Below are 12,028 nucleotides of genomic sequence, written 5' to 3' on the forward strand. Positions count from 1 at the left end.
ATTCTGGTGTCCATTTTCGGATGCAAGGAAGTTATGTTATACAGATTTTTAGAGCACACTATCACCAGGGAAGGTATCCTGGTGCTGAGCAGGTGTGAGTCTAGCCAAACCTAGGATGCATTTCACGCTAAAAAACGAAACAAAATCAAGCATGATGTGAACAACAGCTGCTCGGGTTCTATGCATTTGAGTTGTTCCCATTCTCCCACAATAGGCTTTAAACCATAACAGAGGCTTATTATGCAGCGGGGTGTACACAAGTTTACACAAGATTACTCCAGTACAAACATTTTTCCCAGTCATACTTCTGGCATGCACTTTTATGCCTAATCATGCCCAAAAAAATCCCAGACAGTTGATGATTTTAAGAGGGCCACATTCATATGATTACAATGATAATCATTTTTTTAACAGTAAAGACAAGCTCAAATATCTGGGGTGGGGCTTGAACTCTAGTCAAAAGTCACACATCCCTTTATTATGTTCCATTAATACCAACTCTTGTGTTTCTGTTTTGGTTGGATAAATGTTCTTTTGACACATTCATTTTCCAGTAATCCCTTTTCCATTACAATGCTAAATTTTCTTTACAGTCCACAATTCATCAGTATTTTTCATGCCTTAAAAAAAATTAACCATTCATCTCCTTCACTGCGGCACTGGCCCCATGTATTTCTGCTTCTCCCAGACTCGTTCCTTCATCCACCTCTTTAGCATCCCACAGCATATCACAGAGTTTTGACATTCTGTTTTATGCCTAATCATACCGAAACTCCTCCCAGACAGTTCCAGTGGTTAATTTCCAAAGGGATTGACTTTCAATTTGCTAACATGCCTCAAACCTAGAAGTATTGTTCATGTATTAAAACAATAAACTATTCCTGTATTTCACTGTGGCCATGGCCCCACACATTACTGAGGCCATGGCCCCATACAGTTCTTCCAGACTCTTTCTTTGTAACTTATTCCTCAAATCTGGGGTTTTCTTTCACCACAACCCACTCAGCCCGCTTTCCCCACCCCTGGCAAGCACGCCACAGCATATGACAAACAATATCTACTTTCAAAAGGTATACAAGCCATTATCATTTTTCATTACACCAAACACTCACAATACTCAGCTACCTGGTTAAATGTTCTTTTGGCACAATTCATTTTGTAATAGTTTCATTTATTTATTTAAATTTATATATCTGCTCAACAGCTATCCAAAAAGGGTTTCCTGGCGCTATCAAGAAACAGTAGAACTTAAATAGAGACCTACTGGTTAAAAAGCCAAGTTTTGAGTGACTTTCGGAACTTTATGAGGTTAGACTGAGTGTGAACCGATAGAGGGAGGACATTCCACAATACAGGGCCTAAATTTGAGAAAGAACGGCCGCCCATGCGGGATAATCTGACCTTGGGCACCTGGATTTTGGCCTGTGTGGAAGACCGAAGAGTACGAAAGGGCACATACGGACGGGACAGGTTGTGCAATTAAAGGGGGGGGCTCTGTCGTGCTTTATTCGGAACATGTAAGTCAGAGCTTTAAACTTGACCCGGTTTTTGACCGTGAGCCAATGGAGGTTCCTCAACAAACTAGAGATCGAGGCGGTTCTAGAGGCCTGACAAAGTAATCTGGCAGCAGAGTTGTGCACCCGCTGCAGCTTGCGTATTACGTCTTTATTTGCTCCCAGGTAAAGGATGTTACCGTAATCCAGCCTAGCTGTTACAAGGGCCTGGACTACGGTTCTCTGGGCAGAGCTAGGCAACATCCACACAATCTTACTCAACCATTTAAAAATGGTGAAAAATGTCGCAGTAACCTTAATGGCTTGTAGATGCATAGATAATGATTCGTCCATGATAAAGTCAAGGTTACATGGTTGGAAGGTTGCGGGAATGCACCCTTTTCTGAAGGCCAATGTTGCGGACCCCAGAGACTTTTGTCTTTGCCCAGAACCAGAACCTCAGTTTTTTCATCATTGAGCTTTAGGAAGTTGGCGTGCATCCATGACGCCACGTTACTGAGTCGCGCCCTGAGAGCTGAAAGCTCTGCGGTCTTTCCAGCTGAAAGAGAGAAAATAATCTGGGTGTCGTCAGCATAAGAGAAGAGCGACAGCCCCCATTCTTCAACGATTGCTGCCAGGGGTCTAACATAAATGTTGAATAGCAGAGGGCTAAGAATAGACTCCTGTGGGACTCCAGGAGGTGAAGAATAGTTCTTAGAATTGGCTGAAGAAGAAAAGACCTGAAAGGTACGATTCCTGAGGAAGTAGAATAGCCCGCTCAAAGCAGAGCCAGTGACCCCTATAGATTGTAGGGCCTTAATAAGTATGATGTGGGATACCGTATCAAAGGCCGCACTAAATCTAATAGCACAAGAGCCATTGTGTCACCTGCATCCAGATTTTGTTGCAACATTTCTGTGACACCTAGAAGTGTGGTCTCAGTAGAGTAGCCAGTTCTAAAGCCAGACTGCGATGGATGAAGAAGCCCATAAGTTTCCGTGAACTTGGACAATTGGCTATTGATATGTCTCTCTAAAATTTTTGAGAGAGTGGAAGCAGGGAAATTGACTGATAGTTTGAAGGTAGCGCAGGGTCAGAATTGGATTTTTTCAGCAGTAGAACGGCCATTGCATTCTTCCATTCAGAAGGAACGAAGGACTCTGGTAATGATGCATTTAAAAGTTCCATGATGTGAAAAAGTGCTGGTGGTTCAAGCTGCTGCAATACTGTAATAGGAAGGAGGTCACAAGGAGATCCAGATTTAATGCTACTTAAGTGTTGTTTAAGTGTAGTCATGTATAAAAGTGGCTAGGTTTCCAATGTATTCATGGGGTCGGTAACATGTGCATCTCTGCAGACGGACAGAGAGCCAGATTGAACATGAGTGGAAGTAGGCATATTAAAAGAGGGAGATTTGTTGTCAGCCAGTGCAGAGTATATTGTTTCTACTTCATTTATAAAAAATTGGGCAAGGTCCTCACATTGCGTTTAATTCAGACTGGGAGGAGCCTGTGAAGTTGCAGAACCAGATAATTCTTTGGCCATCTTGAATAATGTTTTAGGGCAGTTTTTAACATCTATAATGGTCGACATAGTTTAAGCGCGCGGACCTACAGTGAAAAATGATACGCCCTTTTGATATGAAGATTGGTAGTTTTAGTTTCAGGCGCATAGGCCCTTCACCAATGTCTTTCCATGTTCTTACATTTAGTTTTCTCACTTTTTAACTCTTCGGGGAACCACGGGGCAGGGTGACGGTGATTACTTATCTTCCTAACAGAGATAGGAAGACAAATATCTAAAGCTGACTTGATCCTGTTTTGGAAGGCCACAAGGTCCAGAACAAAAATGTTTTTAAAAATGGGGGCATTGATAGAAAAAAAATTATTAAAATTGACAATATCCACATTTTTCCAATTCCTAGTTTTGTGACACTGTCGTACGCCGCGTGAGAGAGTTGTGAAACCGCAAACCTAAAACCCACTAAAAAATGATCAGTCCAGCACAGGGGAGTAGCTGCAGGACAATGACGATTAGATAAGTTAGAAAAAATAGGGTCAAGCCGATGGCCAGCTTTGTGAGTGGGACCCGCATTATGGAGCAGAATTTTCATGGCAGCCAAGTCTGAAATCAAGGTATTATTAATAGTGCAGGCGGGATCCTCCATATGGAGGTTAAAGTCCCCAAGAATAGAGAAATTCGCCGAACTAAACAGAAAGGGAATAACTAAACTCCTGGAAGGTTGTGGCCCACTGACCAGCTGACCCAGCGGGGCGGTATACCAATATCCCTGAAAAAGTAAAACGAGGGGTTAAAGTCAATTTAAACACTGCTGCTTCACAGCCAGGGATTAATAGACGCTCACATTTACAACTATATATATATTTAAAAATAACAGCGTTTAGTTCTATTGCTAATACTAGGATACATTTCCTACAAGTCACAAACTCACAAGTATTTGCCTTGACAACAACTAACTATTCATCCTTTCACTGTGGTACTGATCCCACACATTTCTGCTTCTCCGAGACTCTTTCTTTATAAGTTTCAAATGAAGGGTTTTCTTTCACAAGAAACCATGCCCCGCTTCTTCATTTCACCTCATGTCAGGGATTTATGACGTGCTCTTTCGTGCCAAATCAAGCCAAAAACCACACCAGAGAGTGCCAGTGGGTAATTCCCAAACTGACTGAATTTTAGTAGGCTACAATAATAACTGAACAAATCAAATTAAATATATCTGGAGGTGGGGTTCGAACACTCACATCATTTATTGTTAGCCCAGTTAGTTTGCAGAGAGTATATACGTTAAATGTATGTGTTGAATTTGCAGTCTTTTTTGTCTTACTATGCTGAATTTTACAAAAAATGCTACAAAACGCTAAGCATTTTTCACACCATAAAAACAAACAAAAACTCACCCCTTTCACTCACACAGTTCACTATCTGCATTCCGTGTTGGTTTATAGCCTCAGCTTCTTTAACGTTGCAGCTTGAAGCGTCCCGCGTGCAGTCCCAGTAATTTTCTTCAAAGGAGAAGAAAATTACTAAATAAACCAACACGGAATGCAGATAGTGAACTGAGTACCCGTCTATTAAAGCTCTCTAAACTGATTCAAGAGGGGCTATCTTATGTACCGCGTGCTGAAACACTTTGATGTGTCTATATAAGTTCTGTTTTTATCGTCTAGCATTTGGATGGATATCCTTCACAAATACTGATTCCGTATTGCTGTTTAGCAACGGATAACTAGATATCCCTATATATATCCATCCACGGCTGACTCATTTGCAGCGTAGGCCTATTATTACAAGAAGGACGACCTTTATACATGACCAATAAAGGGAAAAAAATCGAATAGATTTTAAATAATTGCGGATCACCTTTGTGTGGCTGACAATCGCTATCGAAAGAAGGACGGTCATCTTAACAAGAAATTAATTTTGGGAAGACAGCCAATATACTCCTGATGAAGGCGGCTGTATTGTAATGTCCGTTGAAACGCGTTGAGCAAAGGGGAGAAGGGCAATACACATGAGCAAGGATCACTCTGACTGTTGTAGAACTTTTACCTTGATTTTGCACCTCCCTTATTAGTCTTAGGAAATGCTTAGGTTTAGAATGTGTATATGATTTGTTCCATTCTCATACTGTCTGTTTTCCCAAATTTTATTTTATTCAATTTTACACTTGTTTATTTTTAACTTGGTTTTTATATGAATAAATTGTCACATTGAATCTATTTGTTTTTATAGAACTGTTTTGTTGTACTTTTGCATTGTCCCAATTGATGGGTCCTGATAAATGAATGACATTTGTTTAGTAGTCTGTAAGAATTAGTGTCTTTTTATGAAACAACCCAAAGGGAATTTATTTTGACATACAGTCAGTTCTGGTACCCTATCCCTTTGGTGTGGGTCCCTCTCTCTTTTATTAGAGTATCAGCCGTCATCAGCCAGGATAGCTTGACTCCAGTGGCGTGGTGAGCACGGGACTCACGTCTGGGCATACCCTTCCCACATAGAGCGAACAGCAAAACACACAAGGTGAGGGACGGAATGTTGCACATTGGCAAAACATTCACCCCCAGTCAAAGATCTGGGTTTAATCCATCGTTATTTTTCTCACCACGCCACCCCAGTTCAGACATGGGCATATGCAAATCAGTCTTGACCCTGTGTCTCAGGGGAACAGTCGAGTCCAGCCCGAACTGCCAAACCATGTCTTCCCTGGGCAGATTAAAATATATAGGGGCCGATTCCAATTCGGGTTGGAAGGGCTCCGAACATTGTTTGGAGCCCTTTCCGATCGAATCGGTTACATGTCGGACTGATTATTTTCTGACTGAGCCATTCGATGGACTCGGTCAAAAAGGAATCCGACTCGGATTTCCGGATGGACTACGACGGACTCGGAGAGCCCGTCTGCCATCCGGAAATCCTCCAGTACTGCCCCGGTCACCTCTTTACGACCGAGGGAGTACGATGGCAGTTTTTCACTGCCTTTTCGTGCCGGTGTGTCCGGCACAAAAAGGCAGTCGGAAATTGTCTCTGGGGGCCCCCGTGGGTGTGAGGCCGCCAAATGGTGGCCTGGGGCACCTATGGTGCCCCTCCGTTGATCCCTGCACCCGGTGGCAGGCACCTTGGGGTGCCGTCCACAGGGTGCAGGGATGAACTGCACCCCTGCATTTCACAATGGAAGCATGCTTTCCCGTCGGATTTCATGCTTGCATTGTGAACTATACGAATGTGACCGAACTGGATTCGGTCCCATCATACTAGCAGGGTAGTAACCGACCACAGCAGGTCGGTCTGTTACGGCTCCTGACCGATGTTGGACGGACTCAGGTCCATCCGACATCAGAATGGGCCCCAAAGAGACGTGGTGACACTTAGATCCTGTTTTCCAAGTGGCAGAGGGGGTGAAAACGCCTTCTGCTCATCTTAGCGGCCGGTATCATTACTAAATAATGATTGTAAAATCTATACTAAAATATTAGCTGAAACAGTAGAGACAGTTCTCCCCACTCTAATTCATGAAGGTTTCATTAAGGGACATTAGATTTTGGTAGAAATATAAGGGATAGACTGTCTGACCATTATAGAATTATAGACTCTGCAACATGTGCCCAATGGCAGCTTTTCTGATTAATGCAGAGAAAGCCTTTAAATGAATTATTTATGGTGCGCACCATCATCATAGAGGAAGTCAAAGTTGAGAGTTTGGAATTCACAGAGGCATTAGGGAAGGATGTCCCCTTTTTTCCTCTCCTTTAAAACATTTTTTCAACCATTCGCAGAAACACTGTGGACCAACGGAGAAATTACTGACTACATAGAAATATATTGGCTATCTACTACCAAAATCAAATTTTATGCTAGTGATTTACTGGTCCTAACCTCACACTCTTCAGATATTAGAATAGTTCTAGACACTTTACTCAGGTTCATATGGTTCTCCGGGTATAATATAAAATCACTATTGATAAATCTGGAGTTCTGCTGTAGAATATCCCAGAGGAAGCAAACACATTACCATAATTACTGAAGATAGTGGTGATTTATCTAGCTTTCAAACTACCAAGTAAGTTTGATGACAGCTACCATATAAATTATCACAATAGATGGGTAGAGGTCAATTAAATGCATGATCAAATTCGACCCATCTCTTAGACTGAGAGAGTAAATTTTGAAAAACAGAATTTTTCCAACATTTCACTTCTTTCAGCAGTTACCGGTCCTTGTTCTGGATAATTTTCTTTTTTTTTACTAAACTAAATTCTTTTTATAGATTGCTTCAAATGTCAAAATTCTATTCTGAGAGCAGCCAAAAAAACTTGTATTGTGAATTGAAAGAAGAAGGTCTGGCCTGTCTCACCTTTAAAAGATGATACTGGTCAGCAAATTTACGCAACATTAAATTCAGGTTTGTGTCAGATTTAATTAACCTCTCAATTCCAAAAGGATATCTAAATATTTGTAATTCCCGAAAGTACTTAAAAAATAGGATGTGTGATTATTAACCATCAGGCTGAATATGGTATAATATCCACAAATAGCTTCAGTTCACTAAATTTAGAGCAATATGAGGGAATATGACATTTTACCTATTACAATTACTTAGCAATTTACAGTTTATGAATTACATTTTTGATTTACATGAGATAGTGGATGCAAATAAAGGCCTGAAACGATTTACACTATTATTAATAGATACAGATAATCAAATGCAATCTAATGCAATATTTTCATTTAAACAAACTTTCATAAGCAATAAGATTGAATTTACATTTTCCTCAGATCAATTTTTGAAGCATTATATTTATCAGCATAAGCTATGAAAAAAGTGACACAAGCTTGCAGCAAATTTTGTAACAGAAATGTATGTTGGACACTAGAATTGACAACTTTCTTGGTATTCCAGGTTATGGACATTGGCGACGATATTTGGTCAGTGTCAGCACTTTTTGACCACCTGTAGAAATTGTGTGCCCCAACTCCAATTTTAGATTTCCCAGTATAAGATGATCAAAGTTAGTCATAATTGTAGAGCAATAGGGTTGGAAGTAATCTGGATCTCCAGACTGATTTTGGCTCAGATGACACATTTAGAATGTTGCCTTCATTAACACCGTAGATGTTAATCTTAACTCCTGCAGTTGCCTTGTTAGTTATCACCACAAATTTGAAAATATTTTGTGCTCCACATTTTGATTAAAGGGAGAGACAGTTATTTTTTATCATACAAGCTGTTAACTGTTGCTAAAAATTATGTATCTTTAAGGAAAATAGAATTATGATCCGCAATTAATACTTTAATGCCCATCACTGATTAAGGAAAACAGTATTATATTGGGGGAATATTGATTTAAATATTGTAAACCATGCAACTTTCTTGATTTCTGCTCAATTCCTTGTGCTGTATTCTGCATTTTCTTTTAACCTCTCTTGTGCAATGGACGTAGCGGTTATGTCCATGGCTATAGTGGTGGAGTGTCATGGATGTAACCGTTATGTCCAAGGGACACCACTGCCTAATCCCTCTCCTGAAAACAGCAGAGGGATTTCGTTTTTTTTTGCCTCGGAAGGTGGGAAAGAGCTGCCTCTACCTCCCGAGGCATTTATGTCCAAAAACAAGCACAGTGACGTCATTACACTGAAAATGAAACTGATATGAGCCGATCGGCTTGTTTCAGTTTCAGTGCTTCAGTGCTTCAGTGCTTGTGGGGCTGTCTCAGCCCCAAGCACCAAAATACACAGGAGAAGTATCATTGGAAAGTAGAGAATGTCCCCTTTCCAATGGTACCCCTCCCTAGTAGTTCCCCGCTTGGGGATCACAGAAGGATTGCAGTCCCCAAGCAGGGATCCACCTACTAAACACCAGGGAGGGGGAGCAGCTCCTTCGGCAGGGGATTTTTGCTCCTCCCATAATAATTTGGACACAGTCAGTCTTTCTGCCTCCCTGGAAGGCCGATGGGGCAGTAGCAAATGACCAACTCACATTGTCACCCCCACCTAACCCCCACACGCCGGCACAAAACCCCATCCAACATGAACACTTTCAAAAACCTTGACGAAAATGACATTCTCAACTTAGTAACAACCCTCCACCCATCAAATCATTCCACTCATCAAAGAATTTCTGCGATACGCTTCCAGCCAACATCTTCAGCGAGATCAAAACTGCTCTTATACCCATCTGGACAAAGATAATGAATGCATCTCGACTGCAAGGAACCGTTTCAAGCTGCCTAAAAGTAGGACAGGAACCCCCATTCTAAAAAAACCTAAAGCTGACCACACAATTCCAGATAACTACCGTCCAATATCCACTATACTCTCCTAGCAAAACTACTGTAGACCTGCGTCCATTCCCAGCTATGCCACCATATACCTCAATTTGACCTCATCAACCATTTCCAATCAGGCTTGCGGCAGAATCACTGCACCGAAACTACCCTAACACACATCGTCAATGACTCACATGGAATACTTGATCAAAACAAATCCTGCCTTCTAATCCTCCTAGACCTACCATGACCGTTCGATACCATCAAACATGATAGTCTCCTGGACCTACTTGAACACAGAATGGGTTTATCAGGAACTGTCCTAAAGTGGTTTGCCTCCTTCTTAGACAACTAAACTCAAAGAATCAAAATTAACCAATCACTGTCCACGACCACGCCGGTCACCCTGGAAGTCCCTCAAGGTTCCACCTTATCTCCTACCCTCTTCAATCTGTTCATGGAACCCTTAACCTAAATTCTGAAACTCTCCAATATTCATTACCGCATGTATGCGGATGATACCCAACTATACCTAAAAATATCATTGCCCAATGACATTCGCCTACTCAACATAACTTTTCAATAAACCCACACGTGGCTTACAAAAAACCACATCAAACTCAATGTGATCAAAACTAGGGGTGGATGGAATTTGCGTAATCGCGTTACGCAAATCTTCACGAAACAGTAAAAAATCTCCACAAACAACCAGAAATTCCACGAACACGCGGAATTGCTTGTTCGCAATGCTTTTTTACTGTTCGCAATCGCTGTTTGCGGGCTCGGGGGAAATATGTCACAAACACGCATTTTGCGAATGCGAACGAGCAAATTTCGCAAAGTCACAGAATGCAGAATTTGGGGCAATTTCGCGTCCTCCGCCGAACACGAAATTACCCAAATTCCGCAAATTCCACGAGTGGAACGGAATTTACCGCCCAGACCTATTCAAAACAAACTTTCTCCTAATCTCCCCACCACAAGGACAAGGTGACATAGACAACTGGATGAAATACTTAACAGCCTCCAACTGCAAACCTCAAATTACCAATTCCACAAGATCACTGGGAATAATACTGGGCAAGAATCTCAACATGAGGGAACACATCAGCACAGCCACCAGAGGAGCTAACTTCCATATGAGCATTCTCAGAAAACGAAAACCCTTCATCAATGACGATGACCTAAAACAGCCATTCAAGCCAGAATAGACTATGGGAATACAAGCCTATATGGCTTGCCGAGATCCAGTCTGGCTCCTCTAAGAGTCTCACTCATCACAGCTGCAAGACTCGTCACTGGCTCCAAAAAGAACAGCCACATCACCCCTGATCTAAAGGCACTGATTTGGCTCCCATATGAGGCAAGATCACAGCTAAATATTGCCTGCATGGACTTCAACACAACAAAGTGTCAAGCTAATAAACTGGAATTATCAGACAGTAGCAGAACAATGAGAAGCTCCAACACCCTGCTATTGAAACCGCAAAAAGTTTAGTAGAACGAAAACTCACACACGCACCTTCTCTGGCCTACCAACTAGGATCTGGAACGGCCTGCCCACGGAAATCAGAATGAACCCTTTCACCACCACCTTAAAAAAAGAGAAGTCAAACTACTTCTAATAATGAAACTCTTTCCTGATCCCAGCCCTGATGCGAGTTGGATAACAACCAGGCACTGCTCACCTACCAGGATTTGTGATGAACTCAAAGTGTGAATGACTAACACACTCCAGACCTTCAACGAGAACCTACAACATATAGCTACCCATATCTATGTGACTAGCTCTCACCTTTTCTTGTGATGTAACTTTTGTAAAGTGCCCTCATACCCTCAACGGGTCTAGTTTGCGCTATGAAAAACTTTATAAATAAAGAAAGAAAATAAAAAATAAATCTGAAAGAAAAATCTTAATTTGATGGATAATGGACAAATTTGGGAGAAGCAGAAATGTGTTGGGCAGTGCCACAATAAAAGAGAGTATTGAGTAGCTGTTTTTAAGCCATGAAAAATACAGACGAATTGATGGCAGGTAAAGGAATTTCAGCACGGTAATGGTAAAAGAACTATAGCAAAACAAATGTGTTAAACACATTCCAAGGCACTCAATGGAGCAGAATAGTCATAATCAGAAAAAGAAAGCTGTTTGCACACCTCTTGAACGTGGTTCAACACCCAGAACTGATTGTTCCTTTTTGTGTTATTATTATTGTTTTAAAAAGTAGAAAGTAGATTCCTTTTGAAATCACCCACTGGTAATATATTGCAGATGTGGTGCACAGTTAGGCATAAAAGTGCATGCCAGAAATCTGTGAAATGCTGTGGTATTCAGCGGGAGGAATGGGTTGTTGTTTTTTAGGCTTGAAAGATTATTTTGAGTTTGTGGCATGTAAGGGAACACCAGCAAAGTAATATAATAGGCCAATGCAAAAGCAATATGGTAAAAGAACTTTTGGTAAAAAAAAACATCTATAGAAACATAGTTGGTGTAGTCGTAATTCAAGTGGTCTTGCAAGTTTTTTGACGATGGATCGAGCCCCACCCCTGGTCTCGTATATATATCTTTAATTATCATTATTTAAACCAACTAAGATAGATGTGTTTGAAAGTCACTGGCATGGTGTTAGAAGTGTTGGCATGGTTGTGCAAGAAACACCATGCCAGTCCTCTCTGACATATGGTCAGATGCCAGAGTAATGTGTGTCACACACCACAGTTAACTTCTACCCAAGCATCCATAGA

General features: G+C 41.3%; 1 protein-coding gene across 1 annotated transcript in view; it reads right to left on the bottom strand.

Moving 5' to 3' along the window:
* Positions 1 to 12,028, bottom strand: part of KIF12 (kinesin family member 12) — a 496,125-nt gene that overhangs the window by 236,024 nt on the left and 248,073 nt on the right. Inside the window, exons 7-8 of the mRNA XM_086955175.1 lie at positions 10,262 to 10,298; positions 691 to 708 (exon numbers count right to left, since the gene is read on the bottom strand). Coding sequence (XP_086811301.1) covers positions 691 to 708; positions 10,262 to 10,298 — 55 coding nt within the window. The remainder of the gene's footprint in view (positions 1 to 690; positions 709 to 10,261; positions 10,299 to 12,028) is intronic.

This window comes from Lissotriton vulgaris, chromosome 2_1, assembly GCF_964263255.1.
Source record: "Lissotriton vulgaris chromosome 2_1, aLisVul1.2, whole genome shotgun sequence".
In the NCBI taxonomy this organism is placed as follows: domain Eukaryota; kingdom Metazoa; phylum Chordata; class Amphibia; order Caudata; family Salamandridae; genus Lissotriton; species Lissotriton vulgaris.